Source organism: Tachysurus fulvidraco, chromosome 1, assembly GCF_022655615.1.
Source record: "Tachysurus fulvidraco isolate hzauxx_2018 chromosome 1, HZAU_PFXX_2.0, whole genome shotgun sequence".
NCBI lineage: Eukaryota > Metazoa > Chordata > Actinopteri > Siluriformes > Bagridae > Tachysurus > Tachysurus fulvidraco.
In genome coordinates, this window is record NC_062518.1 from 11732274 (window position 1) to 11758264 (window position 25991).

The 25991-nt window shown below is 37.7% G+C and overlaps 1 protein-coding gene across 3 annotated transcripts in view; it reads left to right on the forward strand.

Moving 5' to 3' along the window:
• cep89 (centrosomal protein 89) overlaps positions 1-25991 on the forward strand; it is a 73776-nt gene that overhangs the window by 10724 nt on the left and 37061 nt on the right. For 2 of the 3 annotated variants that reach the window (XM_047820644.1, XM_027133016.2), the window contains exons 9-18: positions 4486-4683; positions 6078-6220; positions 13224-13274; positions 14832-14915; positions 17210-17313; positions 18810-18925; positions 19097-19277; positions 20164-20331; positions 20606-20747; positions 23056-23145. In XM_047820644.1, coding sequence (XP_047676600.1) covers positions 4486-4683; positions 6078-6220; positions 13224-13274; positions 14832-14915; positions 17210-17313; positions 18810-18925; positions 19097-19277; positions 20164-20331; positions 20606-20747; positions 23056-23145 — 1277 coding nt within the window. The remainder of the gene's footprint in view (positions 1-4485; positions 4684-6077; positions 6221-13223; positions 13275-14831; positions 14916-17209; positions 17314-18809; positions 18926-19096; positions 19278-20163; positions 20332-20605; positions 20748-23055; positions 23146-25991) is intronic. The other variant, XM_027133017.2, reaches the window with a different exon arrangement.

The window sequence follows — 25991 nt, forward strand, 5'->3', positions numbered from 1 at the left end:
TGTTTCAGCTTTCATAGCCTGACATTTACTTATGGTAGAGTAAGGACATAAGGAGAAGACTAGAGCTTAGTAACAACCTATGTAAAATCTTTTTATATTACCATACATATTTCACCATTAACTATTGTACAGGAAGCATTAGTTGAGCCACTCAAATGGGTATATAGATACAATGATAAACCTTAACATTAAAATCACATAGAGGTTTAATTAAAAAAATTCATTATCTTATTACATTGGCAACTGTCAAGAGGTGGGATAGATTAGGCAGCAAGTGAACAGTCAGTTCTCAAAGTTGATGTATTGAAAGCAGGAAACATGGGCAAGTATAAGGATCGGAGCAACTTTGAAAGGGGTAAATTGTGATGGCTAGATGATTGTGTTTCTAGTATGCAGTGGATACTGCGTTCAAAAAATGATCCGAGGAAGGACAACTGGTGAACTGGCAACAGGGTCATGGGTGGTCAAGGCTTATTGCTATGCATGGGGAGTGAAAGCCAGCCCGTCTGGACCAATCCCACAGACAAGCTACTGTAGAACAAATTAATAAAAACGTTTAGACTGGCAATGTTAGAAAGGTATCAGAACACACAAAGCATCCAAACTTGCTACCTGGAGACCACCTAGAGTCTGGAATCCATAGATAGTGGGTTTTTTCCCTGCTGATGCTCTGCCAGACCTTTACTGCAGCTGTCTTCAGTTCCTGATGAAACATTTTGCCTTCAGTTAGTGAAATTCATACCCAATCAGATTCACGTCAGGTAATTGACTTGGCCACTGCAGAACTTACCACATTCAAAATTAACCTGATTCAAAATTAAACATTAAATCATTGCCTACCAGGATTTTCTCAGTGCAGGTGGACAATGACCTGATAAACGATGAATTGTTAAGCATTTGGCTGAATTTGATCAGATAATATATCTCCTGTACTATTATCAACAAATACAAGGGAACCAGTTCAACGGGCAGCTATACACACCCATGTTATTCTTCTGATCATGAGCAGTTCTTTCCCTTTCTCTGTACCCTTCTCTTTCCATTATTATGAAACAAGTTTATCTTTGTCTCCTCTGTCCATCAGCTGTTGTTCCAGAACTGGACAAGCTTTATTGGGTCAAAACACAAATCTGGCACATATTAAAAAATGCTGTATTTCCTACACCATAAACCTAATTTAGATGTACATTCCCTCAAATAAAAGCTAAAAGTAATTTAAACTCCAACATACTGTGCTATAAAGCTAAAATAATGATACTTTGCCAATGTCCCAATGACTTTTTATGCATGTGGCTTAATCAATGCTAATATTATGCAGTTCTGACATTTAAGCTCAGGAAAATGTGCTATTGGCCAGAACATGTACGGCTTGTGCATAGTTGTGCTCCTCTGGCAAGCTGATATCGCACACAGTGTGAACTTCATGGGCAACTTTGACATTAAAGAATGACTCACTGTTGCTCTTCTGACATGCTGTTGGCCGCATCAACACACGCTGTTGTCACTTATTGTACTCGCATTCAGCTTAACACAAACATTGGTCGTCATGGGACTAAATGTTTTTTTTTTTGTCTACAGCAGTGATGCTAAAGCATTTTAAATGTTTGAATGTTTAATTGTTTTGACCAGGATACTGTTCGATTATATCGTCAAGATGTACATCATGGTCATTACAATTTATCATTGCTTAGAATAACAGAATATTGTATTTCAAAATCCTGCCAGTCATCAACGTAGCTTCTAGCTGTTCATTAGAATCTGAGCACAGATTAAACCTAAACCAGGCATTTTAAAACAGATTACATTTTATATGGAAGAATAAATTCAATAACAGTTTCGCAACTAGCTCATTACTATTAGCAGGTTATATGAGCTGTTTGTCTAAATATAATCTTTATTTAACATCCTCGGAATTACCTCCTGTAAAGACATCTGCAACGTTTGGGGGACAAAGTTAGGGAGGCCAGATTAAGATGGTTTGGACATGTTCAGAGGAGTGGGAGTGAGTATATTGGTAGGAGAATGTTGGACATGGAGCTGCCAGGCAGGAGGCAAAGAGGAAGGCCAAAGAGGAAGTATTTGGACGTAATTAATGAGGATTTGAAGCTAGTGGGTGCAAGTGTTGGGGATGCAGAAGATAGGGATAGGTGGAGAGAGATGATTCACTGTGGTGACCCCTGAAGGGAAAAGCAGAAAGAAGAAGAAGAATCTCCAACACACACAAGGATACACAAGCACACACACATTTGTGACATTTGTCAGTTCTAATTTATTGTTTAGTTTTAGGAAAAGATTTTAACACAAACAGTTCATCCTGAGTCATCGTAAACCTCAAATAATCAGAATCCTGGGTTATTTATTAATCAGGCAATCCAGGGTTAAACCCTCTTACGGGTCGAAGTCAAAGTGGCCACTAGGGGATGACCCAGAAACAAGCTTCAATTCAACTTTAAAGCATCAAATCCTCCAAAAACACGAAAAAACCTATTTACCTAGTAAAGTTTATACTCTCAATAATTTTTTAAGCCCACACACAAAGCACAATATGATTCACAGCCTTCATACAATTAGAAAAATTTTTTAGACAAAACTGCCCTAGGTGGCGCTAGACCGGTTTTTCCCTTACCTTTAGACGCGTCTCTTTCTTCACTGGGGTAATATATTCCAACACAAATAATCCACAAAAATCCACACAGGTCCAAGGAATTGAAATCTGTAAGCCTTTTAATCCAAAACGCTCTGGTCGCGCCGCAAATATCCTCATTTTTGAGGATCCCGCCTTTGACTGACAATTACTCCTTCCAATAGCAATGAAATGGGCTGGGACCTATACAGCTGTTTAGCCAATAAGCAGACGATTCCAACGCTATGCGGCATGCCGTATGTTCTTTGACTGTGTCTGCGTGAACTGGATGCGCAAAGGAATTCTTGCGTAATCCCTGACCTTTTGTCCCTCTCACAGCTCAGGGTGTCAAGTTACAGGCCTGTTTTCACACCAGAGTGATAGAGAGAGAGCCTAGGCTTGTTTATGGCTTTTCAGACTGAGCCTGCAGCCTTTTATTTCAAAGTTATATAGTAAACAAGTACACAAAAACGCTGCACCCGACGACCAGGGCCGTGGAAAAATATTCATATAAAATCCATTTTTGGGTCTTTTGACTTGAAATTTTTTTTGGCGAAAGCCAAGACATGTGGCTATGACTCTCAGTTGTTGTTTTGTCCCTAGCATGTTCCAGAAAAATAAGATTAATCAGTTTATCAGAAAAACAACCCAGGCGGACAGGAAAACCTGCATTCAAACCCCTGTAACTTTGTGCCAGTAAGGCCTAGAATCAATCTGAAACTAGTTTCAGATTGATGGAGAATCTCTTCTTTCAAATGAGACCAAAGTATGTGGGAGCTGTACCACTTTTTGTTGGGCAAGTCATATAGGCGGAGGTCCATAAGAGGTTTTAATGATGACAAAAAAATGTAGGCATGCAAACTCACGGGATTTCTGTGACCGTACAAAGCACTGATATGAGGCACGCTATTCAGTTTATGGTTTGGTGTCTTTTACTAAGCATCTAGAGGTTATATTTTAACACCACATCAATTCACATTCTACGCAATTGGCACAACAATGCAAGTCTAACATGGCAAATGCGCTGGTAATCCTGCTTCAGAGCAGGCTTTCATAACCGTGGAGAAAAAGTGATGCAAACCCCAATTTTAAATTAATGAAATATTTCTCTACCCAGAGTTAACTAAATCCCTAGGTACTTTGCATGAAAAAGATGACTCCAGATTGTAAAAACATAAGATATTTTCCAGGTAGAAATTGTCTCGAGAAATAAAATATGAAATACAGTTAATCAAGTATGATTTAATATGATTTTTAAATATTGTGATTGAGCTAACATTCAAAATATTCTTTGGAACACAGGGTTTAGGGGCAATATAAGAAGAGCATTTTCTACTGGCTGATATTTGACTGCTCTTAAGGAATATTGTTAGGACTGTCACATCATTAGCTGGACTTTGTAGTCAATGTAGAAGCCAGTGAAGCTTGTATAAAATTGGTGCTTGGTGAACTGTTGTATTCCGAAGAAGTTCGTAGTAGTTGTGTCTCTTTTATGCACTCTTTTTTTTCTGTTTCATTTCATTTCATATTTACTATTTGTTAATTATGGCTTGTTCAGCTGGAATTGTTGTTTTGCTTCACTTTATAATAAGCTGTGTTTTTCATTGTACTGTAGCTTTTTGTTTTGGCCCTCTTTCTGAATAGCCGAAGCCTCTATACACTTCTTTCTGGATCATTATGTCTGCAGGGAACCAAAGCTAATTTGTCAGGGTTATTAGATTATTCCATGCCAGCATTGTGATTCCTGTTCTTTTTCATTGAGTGCTGACATGGAATTAATCCTTGTTTTTTCAGAGGCATTAATGAGATGTTTAACCGTACACATCCACACTGTGTTGCTTGTGTTGCCTCATGTTTTACAGAGGTGAACGAGGCATATCAACATGCTGTGGAATTTCAGCCGGAGCTAGTGAATGAGTTGAGAGAGCTTAGAGAACACAATCACACTCTGACTGCACAGAAGGAGGTGCTGGAAAGGATGTGCTCAGAACAGAACCAGCAAATGCAGCACCTACACCAGCAAAGATCACACTCGTCCCGGGATAGAAGGCACTCAACAGGTGGGCACTACACAGACACCTGTCATACAGATGAAGCCAAAAGTTTAGTTACACCTAGGATTTTTTTTTTTATTATGTTGGCTTTGTAGAAGCCAACATTCTGTTATGCTACTGGAGTTATTTTTTATTTTTATTTTTTTTTACTTTTTGTTGTAGACCCTGGTCTGAAGTTTGTTGCTATTACTTTTTTAAGCGATCCTAGTACCGGTACTTCCGGTACCGGGTTTCAAAGTGGCCTTTTTTCCCATAGACTCCCATTATAAATTTTAGAGGTTTATAACTCGGCAAGCTTTCAAACTATCTACACCAAACATGTCCAGCTCCTTTAGAGTGATACTCTGAACAAATTTTTAAATTGGTGTACCGACCGGCCTTTCGGTTGTCCTGCAGCCCCGCCCCCAAAATATCCAAAATCAAAAAACTTTTTCCAACATGGACATGTGACATATCAAAACACTCAGAACAACTAGGGGAACTGCCTCACGGGTATTCTGATGACGTCACGTGATGTCATGTGAAATTAAAAAATTAGCAAAACATGGGCATATGTTGTATCAAAACACTCAGCACAATGAAGAGATCTGCCTCACCTGTATTCTGGTCACGTCATGTGACGTCACATGATGTCAAGTGAAAAAAAATAATTTGCACAACATGGACATGTGACATATCAAAACACTCAGCCCAATGTGGGGAACTTCCTCAAGAGTATTCGGATGACATAACATGCTCATCTCCACTTACATCTAAATGTTTTGGCACCCTAGCTTACTGTACACTTGCCTCCAAAAGTAACACTAACCCTTATGTCCATTCGCCTCCAAAAAGCACCGGGCTTTGCGAATACTTTGTCAAAGCCAATATCAAAGTTTGTCGTGACAAACTTTACAAATCTAGTTTTATCTTTTATTTACTGCATCAGATTGCCTATGGGCCAAAAGTTTTCATACTTGTTGGAATTTTCAGGTCAGGGTTTTGTCATCGCCACTCCAATATTATCACTTTACTTTCTTTAAGACATTTTTTCTTGGATGTACATACTTATGGAAGCAGATACCATAAATGCTAATTCTTTCAGCCTTGTGGTTCAGTTGAATCTATTAGACAAAGGTTCATTCATCCCTGGGAGTTTCCTGAACAATGCGGTGTCTGTGTGGTCTCAATATTTCTATATTTGTATACAGTTATTTATACAGATGCTTGTGCTGCTCTTATTTGCTTGAAAAACGTTCCTAAGGAGGAAGCAAAGTTGTGGATGTCTATAATTTATTATATCAATTTCTGAATTCTTCCAGACTGTTATAAGAGAAGGTTAACATGGAATATGTAAATGTCTGACCACTGGAACTCTTGATACATTTATACGATTATGTTTTCTGTGCATGTCTATTTAGATGAGAGTTCTGAACTGCTGAGTTTGAGGCAGCAGGCACAGGAGCTGGTGGATGAGAATGATGGATTGAAGATGACAGTGCATCGGCTAAACGTGGAGCTGAGCCGATATCAAGCACGCTTTAGACCACTCACCAGAGAGGAGGTACGACATCAACGGGTGGAGCAGTATGATGCAATTGCTGTATGATAACAGTGCATTGCGTTATTATTGTATTACACAATAGCACAAAACAAAATTCTTCAGTCTGATTGAATAATATTTTTTTTCATGTTGGTCTTAAATTGCAAATTACAATGGTCTTAAATTTAGGCTTATAATTTGATGTAGTTATGGTTGAGGAATCTGAGTCTGTTTTGAAAACATTTCATACATGTTGGATAATATTAATCAGAGGTTAGTTTTAGCTGCCCATGATTGTGTTGGCTTACAAAGAGACATTCTGATACGGGGAAATATCAGCAAAAAATAAAAAAAGGCCATAAGACCTCTGAGTAACATTCTGTTATAGTGTAGCATATATGTAGAAAACATTTTATTATTTATTAAAATTTATTATTTTATTATGTGTGATATTTCACAGTCACAGTGCTGAATAGATATTGTGGCCCTGACTTAGAAACATTATTCATAAACCACCAACCTTTTTATTCTCCGCTGGAATTTTTTTCATTCATCCTGGCTAGGGTTTATATCCCACCCCAGGCCAATGTGAGTGATGCACTTCAAAACCCGGAAGGCCAAAGTTCTGTCTTGGAATAAAAATCTGGATTCTCTCTGCATCATCTTTGGATACTTCAACAGAGCAAAACTAACTCATGTACTACCCGAATACAGGCAGCGTATTAAACTGACCCACAAGAGAAAATAACACTCTGGATCATTGCTACACAATTCTTAAAGATGCATATTGATCAGTACCTCAGGCAACTTTAGAAAATCTGAACATTGCTTAGTTCATCGCTGTAGCTGCTATTGCATCCGGATGAATTTACACTGTGACATCTTTTTTTGTGGAGACGTGTGCACCAACCAAAACATTCTGCACATATAACAACAAGAACATGTTGTTCACAGCCGGATTGAACCAACTTCTCCAGGTCATGGAGCATGCCTACTGAAGTGGGGACAGAGCCCTTTATAAGCAGGCCAGGAACTTACTGAGATTAGATGCTTTGTGAACTTGCTAAAAAGAACTACTCAGTAATGAAGTAACACCCAAAATCTTCAAAAAGTATGTGAATTGTCTCTTTGACCACAGAAAACCAGACTCTACTCCTGTCTCAAAGTATGTACTGACCAACTGGCTGTAATCTTCACCTGCATGTTTAGCTGATCACTGGAGCTGTGTGAAGTCCCCTCTTGTTTCAAACACTCTACCATCTTTCCAGTCTCCACAAAACTCTCCATCACAGGTCCAAATGATTACAGGCCTGTTGCTCTGACATCTGTCATCATGAAGTCCTTTGGGCAGCTGGTATTGTCCCACTTGTGAAATATAACGGAACATTTATTGGATCCCGTGCAGTTTGCTCACTGATTAAAAAGGTCAATGGATGATGCAGTCATGGGGTTAAACTACGTCCTGCATCACCTTGACAGCCCAGGGATATATGTACAGATTTTGTTTGTCGACTTCAGTTCAGCTTTTAAAACAATAATCCCAGATATCCTTTCCTCCAAACTTGTAAGTGACCGTTGTATTGAGGTCAGAGAAGAATGACCAGACTGGTTTGAGCTAACAGGAAACTGTTGTTACTCAATTAACCAATGTTAACATCCATGGTGAGCAGAAAAGCATTTCAGAATGCATAGTACCACAGAACGTGAGCTGCATATGCTGCATTGGCAGAAGACTTCTGTCAGCTGAAAACAGTAAACTGAGGCAGACAGAGGCAGGGGTAGTGGTAGCTCAAGTGGTTAAGGCCTTTAACCTTCTCTGCTTCATGGAAACTACATCTTTCGCTGACCCTGTGCTCTGTCCCCAACTTTCAAATCTGGGATATGCGAAGAAAGTATTTCATTGTGTTGTAATGTCTAGTGACTAGTGATGTGACATACGGCTAAGTATGGTGACCCATACTCAGAATTTGTTCTCCAAAGTGTGCACTATCCAAAGTGCACACACACACAGCAGTGAACACACACACACCGTGAACATACAACCAGAGCAGTGGGCAGCCATTTATGCTGTGGGGCCCGGGGAACAGTTGGGGGTGCCCTTGCTCAAGGGCACCTCAGTCGTGGCCGGCCCGAGACTCGAACCCACAACCTTAGGGTTAGGAGTCAGACTCTCTAACCATCAGGTCACGACTTCCCCGTCTATGAATTGTATCTTCAGTAGGCAGAATCCCACTGAAACTGGATAGTTCACGATTGAAAAAAGATCAGGTGATAACCTGTAACTGCATTATGTTATATATTATGTTGCTGCCATATGATTGGCTCATTGAATAATTGCATGTAAATCTATATCTAGATATCTAGATTTGCTCCTGATCTGAAATACAGAAGCTCGTTGCTCAAGCATGGTGGTGGTGGTGGTGGTGGTGGGCTCACCAGAATGCAATAGGTTGGTAATGTCAGTGGATCTCTGTATTGATGCAGTTGTTGCAATCAGATTTCAAGTGCTATTTACTTTAATCTGACCTGATCTGTCGTTATAAATATATAAAACCAAAATGTTAGTGCATAGCAAAATAAAAAAAAAAAATAGAATTAGGCTTGCTGTTGCTGAAAATAGGATAGATGTTTATAGAGTTCTTCTGTAAGGTTGACTAGGTTTTCATCGTATATGAAATATAAGAAACCACATCAGAGTTTCTGTGCACAGATTTGGCTGTAAATCTAACCACTAGGCATTCTGCCATTTGTCTATTCAACCATCCATTCATTACCCACTGGGGTGAGCACATAAGATGCACATAAATCACGATTTGATTCCAGTCATAAATAAAAACCTGACAAGAAGCATGCAGAAAAAAATAGCTGAGAAATAATGAAGTAAAATCAAAAACAGTATAATCACCTTATTGCACATTTTAAAAGATGAAAAAGGAATGTAATCAGTATATTTTTGTAGTTCATGAAATAAATTGTTTTTGTACACAATCAAACTATAATGTAGTTTGCACAGAGAATAAGTTAATTGTTGTAAATATATAGACATAATAAGCAACAAAACACATTAGTGGATAATATCTTTCTCTCTATATTTGCTCCAGGAGCAGCCTGGTTTAATAAGAGCACATTTCTGCTGGCTGCTGTGTCATGCTGCAGCCATTTAAAGAGGAAAATGTCTCTCTGTCTCAAAGCTGTTTAATACGGGCAGATTTTTTTCTGAGATGAGGCTTTGGACAAGAGCTGACATTACAGTAATGATATGCAGCCCTGCCTTTCATCTCTGTCGGCCTGATTATTGCATTATAAATTATCATTTACCTGTGTTATTATTTCAAAACAGAATGGACATGAGCAAGATGTAGGGTTGATCACATTTTTAATAGAACATTTTGTTTCAACAACAAATTAAGCACATTTGGTTCCAAGCATCTCATCCATACCTGAGGAGCAACAGAGGTTGTCATCGAATCCTTTTCTTCATTCAATTTTACGTATCTAGTCTATTTATACCTATAACACACTAGCTGGACCATGGCACCATGGATGACCAGATTGTTGCTCACCATTCTTCCACCATTTGTCACTTGTTTGACAGATGTAGTCCTCCTCCTTTGCTTTGTTTTAACCCTATTTTTTCAGTGCTAGCTAAAAAAAAAAATTATGTTTTACTTATATGCAGTAAATACGTACAGCTCTTGATTTTTAATGCAGCACTGGGCAGCATGCTGCATGTCTTGATTTTTTGGGTCAGAAGTATGCAGTGATGATTTTTGGGCAATCAGAGGAGTACTCGCTGTGCTTTGTTTTAAAAGGACCTTGGTGTCCTGGATTTTTTTCTCTTGGATGTGGTTGTGAAGCTTTCTGACCCACATACAACTTTGGTACAGTAAATACCTACAGCTCTTGATTTAAATGTTGCCTGAACTTCATGAATGAAGATATGATAAGTGATCTTGGGTAGAAGGTAAAACAGAAGGTAAAATTCATAGTCAGGTAAGGTGAAGGCTACATATACACGTCACATCAGCAGTGAGATTATACATTTCTTTCCATCCATACAGAATGGTCATTTTTTTTTGCTCACTTGGACTCCTGGCCACAGATGTTTGCGGCATTGCTGCTATAGTGTTGTGGTAATTTTGGGTGATCATTCACCAAGTTGTGCCACTTTAGAGCTCAGGAGGTGCATTTATATTCAAATATGTTAGAATTGTAGTGAAGTTAAACAATCCATGAAAATTAGAAAAAATTATTACTTAAAAAAAAAATTTAGTAAAGAAACCACTTTCCCTCCTTGAGTGGAGAAAAGGTGCAGAATATCTGCATATGTTTTTTGTGTTGGGATGCAACATCATCTACAAATGAACAGAGATTCCTGTGTATATATGTAAAGAAGAGTAAAGAAGTGACAACAAATGGTATTTGTAATCCCTTCTGAATGAAGTTGAATAAAGAGTAAAAATTAGGCTATTAATTTAGCTAATCTTATGATGTTTTGCTAATAACTTGCACTTCTATTACTTATTTTGCATAATGGAAACACTGAATTAAAGTCTGTTCTGAACACGGGTGAAATCCAGATCCAGGGTAAAAAGGCTTTCCAGTGGTAAATTCTGGTTAAGTAGTGCATGTAATTTATTGCTTAATCTGTGTGAAATAGTGCTGCACAGTGTCCAGGAGTTTCTAACCACATTTCTAACTGTGGTGTCACACAAGAAATACATTTAGATCCCTAGCTAACTTGGGACCTGACATAGAATGCATTTATTTCCCACTTACTTCATTTCTCACTCCCTCAGTATTCTGTCTCTTTTCCTTTTTTTTTGATCTTTCCTTTCTTTACATTTTTTTTCCTCTCTGTCCCAGCAGGGGACTGATTTGAAGTTAATGGAAATTGCTTCATCTTCTCATATCATGACTCATGGGTCTTAAGCTTAAACAGTCAGTTCCTTGCTGTGCGACTGCATCATGGCTTCCTCTCTTTTTGGTGTGAAACCGTTGATTGGAACACTGTCACAAAAGGCCAAGTCAGAGTCGGTCAGAATGCTGTTGTGCTTTATATATAGTTAGATAATAAATATGAGGCAGAAAGGATAATAAGGAAACGGAAGCCAGGGAATAAAAAGAAGTTGGATAAACTGTGTGCATTGGCGAGGAAAGGAATAACATGAATGTAGTAAGAAATAATTAACTGTAAATTACTGTAAATTACTCGCAGCTAGACGTAGAAAATTCTAGAACTTGAAATGAATGCAATGTTTCTTCAGTATGATACTGTATCACTGATAAAGCAAGGCAAAAAAAGAAAACGTCTGTTTACAGCCATTCTGTAACATTTTGTTTTATGGAAATGCAGTAAAATAATGTAGAAATTACCTGTAAATTTACAGTAAGAGGCTATAGTGTATCATATCCACATATCCATCCCAGAAATGGAGTTGCTCTGAAATATGATTTAAAATGTCCAAATGGACTGATGTTTGAAATGTAAACTAAAATGAAATAAATGACATTTGGGTTTGGGAACAAAAGATGAATATAAGACAGTAAATCAGAATTGAAGTTTTCATTTCCTTATATTTACATCTAGATGTTAAACATCTTGGCACCTTTGGCGGCAGACCACCCAATTCTTAGGTGAGCAAAATCTGGGTTACAGTAGTTTTTATTTAAATTAATATTTGGTTGCTTGCAAATTCTTGTAATAAAGCTGATGTCTCACCAAAATGTTGCATTCTTCTTTTGTGAAGCTTTTGTGAAGCTTTTCCAGGATTTTTGTGCAGCTGCTTGTTGTTGTTGTTTGTTTGAGGGGGTTTCTTCCTTTAGCTTCCTTTTCATTAGGTTAAATGCAGGCTTGTTGCGATCAGTTTTTTTTAACTCTGATGAAGTTCTGGCAGCGTCCAGAGGTTTCAGACACTTACCTGCAGTGTGATGTCTCCTACGATGAGTGCCAAACCAAGAACCATAGGAGCGCAGAACTGGATGACATAGTCAAACCACCTCAGGGAAGATGTCAAAACGAGTCAGATGGACAGTACAGCAAGACAAAAAAACAATTGCTACAGATTGTTTTTGTTTTCTGCTACCTGCCATTTTAGGGAGAGAATGAGAATGATGAAGTAAAACCCCAGACAAGTCTTCTTGTGTGTGTCTGATTTTGATGCGTCTTGACTGTCTTACATGATGACAACTGAGATCCTACAGTGTATCATGGGGATCAAGTTCATACAATCTGACAAGCAACAGTAGCGAAGGATTATGAAAAATTGCACAGAATGAGCCCGGCTTTAGATCATGAGCAGATGCTTTTTTCCCCCAAAAATCTGGCCTTTTGAGTCTTGATGCTGATGTGTGGTTTCAATTTTGTTTTGTTTCTGTTGTATTTCTACTCGCAAAGTCTTCTATGAATGGTGGATTGTGATACCTTCACCCCTGTCCTATTGAGGTTGTCACTGGGTGTTTATGGGTTTTTCTTTAAAGTTCTCAGAATGTTTCATCTGTTCTAGTTTTCCTTGGCTGACCTGTTCAGTGTATGCCTTTTAGTACACCAGTCCAGTTTTCTTTTTCAGGGGAAAAATAGCAATTTGCAGAACAAAATCTATTAACTCTTTTATTCAAAGCTTTAAAGTTCCTTAGCTGTCATTTGAGTTCGTCATTTGTCTCAGCTTGATGAACAATATGCTGAACAACCAGATGTAGGAGGAGCAGTTGTGGCATATAATGAAGAAAGAAATGTCAGATTTGCTGTTCATGCTCTGCTCCAAAGGATTGGAATCTGGTCATAAAAGATATAAAAATACTTTTACTGACATACAGTAAATAAATAAATGTCTTGTGAAAATGTCCTGTCACATTAGTTCTAAAGTTACATTATATAGTCATGTGTGGAACATTTGGATGTACTGTTGGTTTATTTAGTGGCATGAATAGTTTCCTCAATGATTGGTACTTGTTAAAATGAATAATTGTTAGTAAGAATTTAAAATTGCTTAGTCATTAGGAATCTGTTCTCTCCATTTTGCAGTTTTCTCGTAACAGTGGCCTACCATGGAAAGGACCTACTCCTCCATGGCTGGTGAGTGAGACTTCTCTACATTCAGCTCAAAATATGCTGTAACGGAACTCAAATCCAAAAAAAAAATATATTCATGATTGAAGGAATGAAGAAATCTGTTTACATTTCTATAAACAATCAAACAACCTCAGGTGGCAACAGATTCAATATTTAGTGTTTTCTTTTTTTCCAAAAACTAAACCAACGTTCGGAAAAAAAGGCGGGAAAAGATAAGTAAATCCGTCCTACTTAAACAATCATTAGTAGTTAGCTGCCAGGTTTGACTAATGATATGCACAAGATTAGTCGATAATCATCAGGAAGTGTGACTCTAACGAAGTAAAACATTGGGCATTTTGGTGTTTTCATCATGTCAGGAAGAAAGCACATCAGTCTCTGAGAAGCCACTGCTGCTGCTCATTAATCAATGGGAAGGGTTATAATGCCATCTCCATTCATTTTAAATTGTACCATTCTACAATGGGAATGATTCTTTGCAAATGGAGAGCCCTCAGGACTATTTACTATCTTCTCAGGAGTGGATTCAGTCCAATATCAGACCACTTCATGCTCAGGGCCATAAACAAAAACAAAAACATGCTCAGGGTCATAAACATACTCAACAGGTATGGCTTTTCTGAACTCCACTTTATACATAAATATTCTTCAGACAAACGGGGAGCCATCTGTTCTAGCAGCTTAAGCTCAGCCAAAATTGGGTCATGCAACAAGACAACGATTCCAAGCACACCAGCAACTCAGTATGATAACTCAGATAACTCGAACTGATGCTGGCTAAAGAAGGAAAAAAAATAAAGGTGTTGGAATGTCCAAGTCAATGTCCAGACCTCAACTCTATTGCGATGCAAGCGTGGGATCTTAAGATATCTGTGCGTAATTAAATGGCATCAAACATCAATGAATTTAACCTGTGTAAAAAAGACAGGTTATTTCTCAAACGATTTGACAGACTTCAGGTTATTGCTTCTAAAGGTGGTTTTACATGTTACATGTATTATAAGGTGTGCTTATTTCTTTCCACAATTTTGGTTCACATTGACAACATCTTGAAATCTGTCTTGTGTGTCATTGTCACCTGAGGTGTACAGAAGATACCGAGGACAACACAATTGTCCCTATAGGCTCTGATCAATAAAAGGAGAATTGAAGGAGGGTGTACTTACTTTTCACATAATTGAGTAGACACATGATATAAGATACAATATTTGTTTTTTTGTTTTGAGGTTCTGAATCAATAATGTTCCCTATTTTAATCCCTTGCTGTTAGAAGATGCAGAGAATAAAATATTCTTCTCGTTATGCATTCATTATGATATTTCTTCTATATAACTTTGTCTTTGAAGTCATTTAGCTAGTGCTGTAAATGTTTGCCATTTAGGGCTCAGAACTAATGAATTATGAAAATAATGAAGACTAACAGTTTCTCAATTGTCACATTATTTCATAGGGGTGATGAGCCATGTGTGATTCTGCCAGAGTGTAAAGTGTGTTTACAGACTTTGATATGTCCTGCTCTTTCACTTAAAGCACTTCTGTTGTGCTTTTAATTGCCTGCAGTTGGATATGAAATATTTATCCCCGCTCTTATTGGCTTATGAGGACCAGCTGACTGAGAGAGACCAGCTCTTCAAAGCCTATGAGGTGAGTGTGTGTACATGTGTGTCTATTCAGGCAAACTCTTTTTTTTATGAAGTTTACAAGCAAAAATGTACAGAGGAATAGATTAGGAAGACTAATATGAATCTGTTGTTTCATTACAATTCTATTTTATTACGTAGCAAAACATGAAACCTATATTTAGAGTGCAACTGAAAGCAGTGACTGAAACATCTAAGTAAGTTCCCCTAAGAACACGATAAAGATTTAATACAATATAAGTGTACGATTTTGCAAAAATAACAGGAAAATTAAATTATATAATAATAAGAAGAACCTGCAAGGAACATGTGATGCTGTAATTAATCTACTTTGGATTAATTCCACAAGAACACGATATCTGTATACTTTTCTTTCCAGCTTGTGGTAAAATGTATTTATTATTAAAATGCCTGATCAGGTTCTAGTACACTACATCTCAGATGCACAAGTAGTCTCTATTGTTTTTCTAAATATTTGTGATGCATGAGAGCTGTGAATGTTAAGAAACTAAACTTTATGAAGGTTACATGCAGGTTATTAGTTCACTGGGGTTCTACTTGTTTTTTACTTTAAGCAAGTCAAAAAGTCAAGGAAAAAAGATGTTCTAGGTTCATTCTGATGCTATTATTCCATGGTGAATTGAACTGAAGCATTTTATACACAAACTTTTCCTGCCATAATTTTAGTGTATACTTTCTGTAGTTTTATGTGTTTTGTCTGGATTTAATCACTGTAGGTGTTAGCACAGCATTTGCATCTTTAGCATGAATTATATCCTTTATTAGATGTTATAAACATCTTTTCCTGCAGTTCTTCATAATCTGGAGCTACAGCTCAATCCTGGTCTGTGCATCCTGCTAGTGAAGTAATATCCATAAATTAGCAGAATGTGTGTATTTAATGATAAAGTCTTTTGAACTAGCATATTAATCAATGTCAGTATATTTGGTCATTTAATTTTAATAGAATATTATATTAACGTTATTTATGATGTGGAAAAATTAAAGCATCCCTGAATTTATATTAGCTGTTCCTTAAACTGAAGCAAAGCAAGATTTATTTTAGATGTTTGCATTTTTTACACTTGAGGTCATAAGTTTGCATACGCTACGCCATAGAATCTGTAAAATGTTAATATTAAAAAAAAAAAAAGATGGATCATAAAAATTGCATTTGGGTTTTATTTAGTTGCCCTGAATAAGCTATTACAATATAACAGCTGTTTACATATAATACAAAAGACACAACAATAACTGAATTTACAGACATGAAACTCTAGAAATGTATACCTATGCTTGAATCTTAATACCATGTGCTTTTACCTGGATGATCAGTGAATCAGTGCATTTTTTGCCCGCTGTGTGTTTAAATGAAAAAGAATTGTTCTTTTTCCTGGTGCATTTAATTAGCAAACTCTGTGTCATTTCATTTAGCTTGCACATGCTCTTTAACCCCTAATGCAATGATACAAAATAGTGTGGTGTTGGTCTCATCTTGGTTTTGTCCCCTGTCATACTTGGTCTTGGTTTGGACTTCATTGGCTCAGGTCTTAGTTGTGACTTGTTCTTGGTGGTGTTGAACCAAACACTAGAGATTAGAGCCATATGTGTTTGGGTTTTCATCAGTGAAGATTTGAAGACCTCGGTAGAAAGGAATTAGTGTTAAGTCTATAATGAACTCAGAAATGACGCTGACCTATTTGTTCTTCAGGAGCTCTTGGTTGCTTAATTCCACTCATCTACCAACTGTTGTAGAAAGGACATTATTTACACTTACATTATTTCCTGTTCAGTGTCACCCAAATGAGGATGAGGTTCCCTTCTGATTCTGGTTCCTCTCAAGGTTTCTTCCTCATGTCATCTCAGGGAGTTTTTGCTTTCTGTCATCACCTCAGGCTTGTTCATTAGGGACAGATGTTAGAGATAAATAGTAATTTAATTTTAAACTTTAAAATGTTTATCCTGTTTCTGTACTTATGTAATGTGAACTGTTAAATGCACTATACAACTTATACACTATACAACTTATACACTAAATAACTTAAACTAAAGAACACTTCTTTTATCTGTCCCTAGTTTATCTATTTTTAGTTTCTCCTTCAAAGACATTTTGAAAAATGGGGGAAAAAGCATTAGTAAATAATGAGAAAAATATCAGGCTGCCCAAATCTACAGTCTGAGCTGGAAAGAAATTATGTGGTTTCACAAAAGCTCAAGATGATTTTATCATCAGCCATTAAACATCATCAAACTTTGACATTTGGAATACATCTGCTCCAATTTGTTTCATCCTTGTAGGAGGATTTAAAGAAGTTGAGAGAGCGCACAGAGGAGGTGATTCAGGAGAATGAGAAGCTTCACACAGAGCTCAGCAAGAGGAGCAGTGTCAGTAATAAAGAGTGGTAAGTCTCTCTCTCTCTCTCTCTCTCTCTCTCTCTCTCTCTTTCACACACACACGCACACACACAAAGCGGGCATTTTGTAAGGTATACTATGTACTAGCATTTTAAGGATTTCAGTACAGCATGGCTTAGCTGGGCATGGATAATTTGTGCAAAAATGCAGAATGTGGAAATGATTATCTAGCTGCAGTTTTAAACAGTTGCACATTTGCTATGAAAAGCTCTTTCCACCTCACTGCAAAACTTGTTGATGGAGAATTATAGGCAATGTGCAGGAAAGTGAAGCAATGAAAATATATTGTCATTGTTCCTGGGATAATGCGTTGGTAATATGTGCCTCCTGACATGGTGTGTTGTTATGCTGGAAGTATGCATTCAAGGATGTATAAACAGCAAGGAAGGAATCAGAAGGAATCAGATTGTGTTGTTTTTTCCCCAAAAATCCTTCTATCTGCATGACACAGAAGAATTTCTACTACCTCAACAGTGATGTTTTGAAGTGATCAATGTAGAACCTATTTCATGTTTCTCACAGACAGCTTTAGCACCTAGTTTGGTTTTTAGATCAGTTTGTTTTTGTAGCCCAATCAAAACCAATACGTGGTTTGTTCTTAGATGCCACATAACTGATGTTAAATCCATTTTACCCATACCCATATGTCAAAGTCTGTGTTCAAACCCCTTAAATGGATATGCATGAAAAACTCCTACAAGTTTTGGAGTTGCGAGAACCAGCACATCCATGTAAAGTCACTTGGAGCACCTCAAAGATGCTCACAGTAGAAGAATGGATCAATGTCACCTGTACTTTTTCCTTTAAAAAGGTTTAAAAATGTGTTCAAATCCACATCTAAGATGGCTGAAGTTGTGTAACTTGTGTCTTCCATGCACTTTTGATTATAGTGGCACATCAATCCTTAGTTATTTTGCTCTAACAGTAAGCTCAGATGCACGTCCTGGGTAATGAGCAAGAGGGCTGTGTGGATGCAAAATGAAAAACAGGGAAAAACCTGTTCAATATGCATGGAAAGCCAAGTGTTACAGGCTTTCCACATGAGGTCACGGTCATGTTTACCTGGTAATAACTTTGCCTTTGGCACTCAACAAGTAAACAAGCACACAGGAACACTCCTATCTGAGATGTAATCTACCCTTGCAGTCCTCTGCTCATTTTTTAAATGTTCTGATTTGCAATATGCTCAAGCTTGTGTATATACAACTCTGGTGAACAATTATATCTTCTTACTGCAACATTCATATATTTTCAAACACAATCTCATCTGTTCAAAATTTGTTAAGCAACTGACTGAATGACTGAATGGCAACACCATTTACTTTTTAATTGCGTTTTGTTTCAGAGTGGCACTTCATCTAAGCAGCTACAGGGACTCTGAATGGATGAGACACATTCATTTAGAATTTGACATAGGGACAATAAACTTGCGTGTCTCTGTGTGTGTGTGTGTGTGTGTGTGTGTGTGTGTGTGTGTGTGTAGGAAGCAGTTGCAGGATCAGGCACGGCTGGTATTGGAGGAGAATCAGGTACTCATAGAACAGCTGGAACTGCAGCATAGTAAATCCAAGGAGAGAGACACCAAACACACACAAGAAGGTAAAGTACACACACACAGACACAGATCGAGTTTGTAATCTATTTGTTCTTAAACTGTGTTTAATGAGCACATACTTCTTGTGTTAAAAAAATGATATTATTTTTATCTTTTTATTTTGCTAATTCGGAATCCATTTCTTGCAGCCATCCCTTGATTTGATCTCTTTACAGTGTGTAGGTTGACAAAGCAGGTCATGTTGTTGGAGTCTGAGAAGCAGAACCTGGAGTCTGAGTTAGAGATGGCACATAAAGATCTCTGCATGCTGAAGGTGAAGCTTAAGAAAGCCAATTCAACCCTGGAGAGCTCGGTCAGCCGCGTCGAACATACAGCCGCTACAGACAAACTCAGATGGTAAATTTAAATATTAAACATACACTATTTATTAGAACCTCCATTGTACAGTCTGGGATTTTACAGCTCGGAGGGACACTGCAGTGGTTTTATCATCTGCAAACGTCCCTGTTTTGCTTGACAGGCAAGGCAATCAAGCCACCAGTCTCAGACATATGGGGTGCAAAGCTTATAAATTAACTGTCACTCCAGCACTACAAGAGATAATAGATCAATCGCCCACAACTGGCTGGTGCTGAGTGTAGAGCCCTTAATCATTCAGGTCAACACTGACAGCAATTACAAATGGAAGAACATTAGAGACGTGTATCAGCTCTGCAATGTGAATGGGCTAAAACAATAAACATTACACTCAAAGATTCAAATGTTCCTCTCTTTTCTACTGAAACTGTATTAAAATTTCAGGAAGGAAAATACCTCAGGGCTGTTTTATTGCACGTCTTGTGAAGACTGGTAGCATCTCACATTCTACTAAATATCAGGATCATTTAGTTCAAAAACAAGTCTTGAGCCTAAGACTTAAGCACAGAACTGGCTGCAGGAACATCAGAGCTTCGGATGTTTTAGTAACCACCACATTTTTCCAGAACACCTTTAATACAGGTATTTTTTTTTGGTTGGTTGTGGATAATGCTTTCTAACACATCACTCTAAAATAGATGGGTTCAGATCTGGTGACTCTGAGGGTCATAGCATATGATTTACCTCTTTTAATACTAATTCAACCATTTAGTCAACCCTCATGCCCTGCGGATGAGCTGGAGCTATCTTGAAAAAGGACATTCAAAGAGAACAAGTATGTTTTATTTGGGAAAGAAAAAAAAATATGGTCAAAAATGACATGGGCATCAATTACAAAATACTGCCATCTGTGCATTCTTTATAGGAAGCTGGAGGAAGAGGAGAAGCTGAAATGTACTGAAGTAGAGGAGCTGCAGGATCGTGTGGCCACACTGCAGGCTGAGAAAAAGACTCTTTTTTTGGAGAAAAATGACCTTAATGCACACATCAAACACCTGGAGAGCGAGCTCCAGCTGGCACGCCAAGCCAACAGGTGCACATGCCACCGATACAACATACAATTTTTGAGACGTTTCTGTACACAGGTGTACCTTGTTTTGCAATATTTTCTCCTCCTGCTTCTTTGTACTTTTTATGTTTTCGACTTCTTGTGGCTCCAAATGAGTTAAATCAGCGGTGTTGGCGAAAGCACAAGAAGTGCAGAGCATGGAATGACTAATAATAAGATTGGTGCTGTTATCATACGTATTAATATTCATTGCCGCACTTTCCTTTGTCTCTTTTTCTAACTTGCTGACTCTTTGTAGGAAAGCTCAAAGGCGTATCGATCTTCTGAAGCAGCAGATTGAAGATTCTTTAGAGAAGGAGCTCGTAGCCCACCAGTACCTCACCAGCATTGTGATACTCGCAGAGAAAACCACTTATGAGAGAGACCAACTCATACACATGGTAATAAAGACAGACATTCCCAATCACACACCCATGCACACAAACAAGCACAAGCCGAACGGAAGAAAAATATACTTGTGCCCATCTTTTTACATACTGGATGTAGGCTAATATTAGTAGGCATCACCAGACTCTTTTACTGGCCAAGAAAGATTTACAAATTTTCACTCTTAAAGCAGGTTTTTAAAGTTCTGTGACCATACATACCTACGTAAAATAACTTGTTACTGGGATACAGAATAGCCTGATATCATGCCATATTTTAAAATACAGAATTCCTTTTGCTATTATCAAGCAGATCTTTTACATGTACATGATGCTTGCAATCATACCAGTGCCAGACACTTTTTACCACTGTGACTCCTCTTACCCTCCTGAATCTGGTTGAATTATACTGATTTTGTACTTCTGCTTGGAGCTTTCTCACTTTTTGCTGATGTAAAAGGTCCCGTATTGATATCCTAAATATTGCATATTCCAAGTCTCTTCAGTGGATGGTTTAACCTTTTTTCTAGAACCGTTTCTACTAACAAATCTCAATCATTAGTGCTTCTCCCAGGACAGTTTGGCTTGGTCCAACTTTAATGATTTAAAATCACCTAGAAGATGAACTTTTAAGTCTGGGTCGTCTCACAATCTGTTCCTTCTGTCACCTCAGGGAGAAATTTTTCCCGTCTGTAAAGTTGCTTTGTAAAAATGCTTGTTGTTATTCAATCACTATATGAATCCAACTGAATATAATTTGAAGTGAAATGTAAAATCTCAGGGTTTATAATTAAAAGAAGGGTCATCAGCAAAGATTTCTACTTCCTCTATGCTGATCAAACTTATAACAAAACTTATTTCTAACCTAAATATACCAGGCTATTATTTATTCTTGAAAAATGAACTGAAGCCTAGACGTCAGCGCTTTTCTGATTTCTGCTCGGTTTTCCTTATTGCACTTGAGTGACTGGAGGTCCTGGAAATGTACCTCATAGAGCTCTGTAATAAATCCTGTCTCAGATATATAATATGATTAATATATATAAAAATAAGTATATAAATAAATATTCAGTATAGTTTAACATTGACACAGCAATCAAATAAGACAAGATATGTATTATCTGACCTTTTTTTTAATGTCTGTTATACTGTTCATGTATTGGTGGATGTTTATTCCTTCCACGACTAACTGTAAACAAATAAGAACAAATGAAATTATAGCAGGTAACTAATTAGTGATAATAAAGTCTGCAGGTGAAAATATTTAAACCCATTATTCAGACACATTTATGAATTATACCAAATGTGTTAATTCATATAGATAATAATAAAAGTGGTTTTAAATATCACTTAAAGTAAGTATTTATTACTTGACTTGTTTTGATTCATTAAAAAAAACTTACACATTTCAATGAAGTATATTCAATGAGTGTTTTTCATTGTTAAGCTGGCTATCGTTCAAAGGATTATATAAAGATTTATATATCACAGGTTTATATAAACTTGATCATTCTATGTTATTGTTTCAATAATAACAGCTGAGATGTTTATGGAGCATTTAAGGAATGAGTCTCTACTCTTAGTGCTTTGTAACAGAGGTAAACATTTAAGGTTTCTACCACAGGAGAGTCTCTAAGACAGAAGACTGCTAGTTATATACTAGCAGTCCTCTGTCTTATTGTCATGAACGTGGTATAAAACAGATAAAACTAATATAACAAATAAAAAACAGATAAAACTAATATAACATTATTATTAGTAATATGAGAAACATATTAAAACGTATTTGTTGTATTAAATATAAAAGAGTGACAAAAGGAGAGTCAGAGTAAAGAATGACTGTAATGCCAGATAAACCATGTTAGGCAGTCCTAATATATCCATCCAGGGTTTTAAAGACACCAACTCCGAGCTGAAATTATTTTTAAATGCCCTCAAAGATGATCTGCAGACAGACCTGACTATCCAACACACTCCTGCAGAGGCAGCATACATCTGATTTGAACAGCTAATGAGGTCATATTATGCTTAATGTATTCGATTGTACTTGATCATTACTTTTGACATCCTAGTTAATGCAATTAAACCATCTTGAATTTACAGCAGAAACAATGCAGACTGACTCTTGATAGTTTTTGTCTGTTTTTGCTCATTAGGTAACTCGATATGCAATTAAACAGCAGTATATCTGATTCACGGTCCTAGAGCTTCAACTGAAGCTGCATTATTTGTGCTATTTGTCTTTATTGGAAACGGCTTAGCGTTTTATTTTTCCTTCCTTCTGAAGTATGTAATCCATCCTGTTTACTGTTTCCCACCTCAGGCCTCATGTCTGGAGAAAGACAAGCAGGGCATCATTACTCGCATCCTGGAAGGAACCGTCCGCCTCGGAAAACTTCAGGAAAAGGTCAAGGTAAGAGGAGGACCTAGCTCCCCACATGCACTCACACACACGCACTCACACTCACACACACGCACTCACACTCACACACACACGCACTCACACTCACACACACACGCACTCACACTCACACACACGCACTCACACTCACACACACACGCACACATGCACTCACACACACACGCACACATGCATTCACACACACACATGCACTCACACACACACACACATGCACTCACACACACACACATGCACTCACACACACACACACATGCACTCACACACACACACACATGCACTCACACACACACACACATCTTAACTATTTACATCATGTGAAAATAACTTGATGCATTCAAACAGTATAAACTTTATCAATAAAACCTACTTTGTAAAGGCAAGCTGGTGAATCCAGAACCTGAACGCAAAATGCTAAAGTTTACTCAGAGAAATCGGTTATAAAGAGAATGATTTCTGTCCCTTGATGGACTACGACAGTGATATTGGAGGACCCAATTTAGAACACGCACCTTAGTAATTAAGCCTACTTTGTACAGGCAGTGCTGCATGTGTTTTTTTTAATATCACTGTCTTAATGCATACAGCAATGTTAAGCATTTTTCAAGCATTTTTTCAATGTTCCTGACATGTGATTGGAGTTTTTTTCCTTTCTGATCCGGCTCCTACTTACTGCCCTTATGTGACAAAGTCTATGGGTTTGGAAAAGATCCTGCAGTTGGCCACCATGGAAGGTATTGGTGGAGAAACACATCACAGGAAGTCTCTGGCTGAAAAATTTTGTAATGTTCCAGCACATGTTTGAGATGCTGTGCCAATTAATTGGACACAGTGGTTGGTAGCAGGGCTTGTTGAGCCTATTGCAGCTTGCCACTAAACACTGGTTCCAAATTGCAGTCGCCCTGTACAAACTGGCAACCTGTGCCGAGTAGTGGGGAAACTTTCAGGGTTTGAGAAACGACTGTCCATATTTGTGTATATGCTATTACAGAAAAAGTAATACATACTTATACAAGGCTGCTGAATGTAGGTGTCACGATGTGACACGGTGAAACAAAAGGCAAGAGAGGATCAGGTTTATGTACCCTTATTTACCCTATTCTTCTGTCGATTGATGGTTACCATGACTACATTCATGTCCACCAAGCTGCCACTGCTGGGCCCCTGAGCAAGGCCCTTAACCCTCAGTTGCTCAGTTGTAAGTCACTCTGGATAAGGGTGTCTGCTAAATGCCGTAAATGTAATGTAAATGTAACTACATTAATCACAAACCCATCTAGTGTTCTCCAGGCACATGTCAGTCACAGGAGAATGATGTTATATGAGAATTTGTGGGGTGTTTGTACAGTATTGTAAATATGTGGGGCTATAGCTACGTTTCCATCCATTTCTGTCACAGGGTGTTTGCTTTTGTAGAAACTTTGTGGTTAATTTTAAGCGCCCCCCCCCCCCCCCAAAAAAAAAAAAAAAAACAAACCTTGGAGATTGAATAAGCTTCACCTTAAAATAAATAACAATAAATAAATAAATAAATAAATAAAAATTTAAAAAGTATGTATACACACTTATATTCTAAATTAATTGTTTCCTAAGTAGGTTTCATTAGATAAGCAGTAGAATTAGCACATAGGATCTTTAAAGTTCATGTTTGAATATGATTTTATTAAATACTCTCAGCTTTTAAAAGGTTTAAGGCTGCAAGAGTTTAAAGAACTGGTCACTGTCTGTGAGCACTAATAAAATAGACGCACAATGAGAGGGAATGTACACAGGGACACACATGAAGCTTAGATAAATAAAGCTTCTATCATTCATGTGTCCAATGAATGGTCACTACACACACACACACACACACACACACACACACACACACTGCTTTTCAATAGTTTGTTGTGGTCTTCTTCTGTTTGAAATTCCATGTGTTGCTTAAGCTGATGTGTAAATGAATCAATACTCTTGCAGTTTGACAATGTGGTGTGCACATTGCTTTCTTTACAAAGACAAAATGGATGCTGGAGAATGGATGACATGAATATTCTACATGCCATTTTGATGACTGAAAACACAAAAGCAGGATTTATGTAACGAGGTGTTTATGGTTCGGATTATAGAGCTCGATGTTCCAATCCGATCATTTTAATTTCACTTGGGAGAATTAAGTGTCTTATTGACATTTAAAGAGCTTACATTATTGAATCTAGTCTATGAAATTTCCTGGTCATGTACTGAGACATGATCAAAATAGGAACCCTGCAGTTTCAGAAAATTGCCCTTCCATAATATAAGAGCAGAACCTAGGAAAGTGTGATCTGTACTTGAACATGCATATGAATTTGCATTTAAGTAACTGTGTGTGTGTGTGTGTGTGTGTATGTGTGTGTGTGTGTATGTGTGTGTGTGTGTGTGTGTGTGTGTGTGTGTGTGAGAGTCTCTCTCTCCCTCTCTCTCTCTCACTCCTACTGACACTGAGTAGTCTCTCTCTCCGTTTTTACTCTGTGTATCTCTCTCTCTAACACTCACTCATTCTCTCTCACAGTTTTGCACTCTCTCTCTCTCAATCTGTCTGTCTGTCTGTCTGTCTGTCTTATATAAAGGTTAGTCAGTTGTTCTGGTTTGTACAGGTGGATGTTGAAGGTGACCTCACTGACCCACAGGAGAGTAATGTTAAGCAACAGACATCACACTGCAGTTTAAATAACTAGGCACTAATGTCTCACTTTGTGACTTTAAAGTAATTTACAGAAACATGATGTTGAGTCGACGAAGTGCGAATCTGACACTGAGTAGGTCAGACTGATGACATCACTGATTTGAACTTGGAAAATATCTTTGAGGCTAAT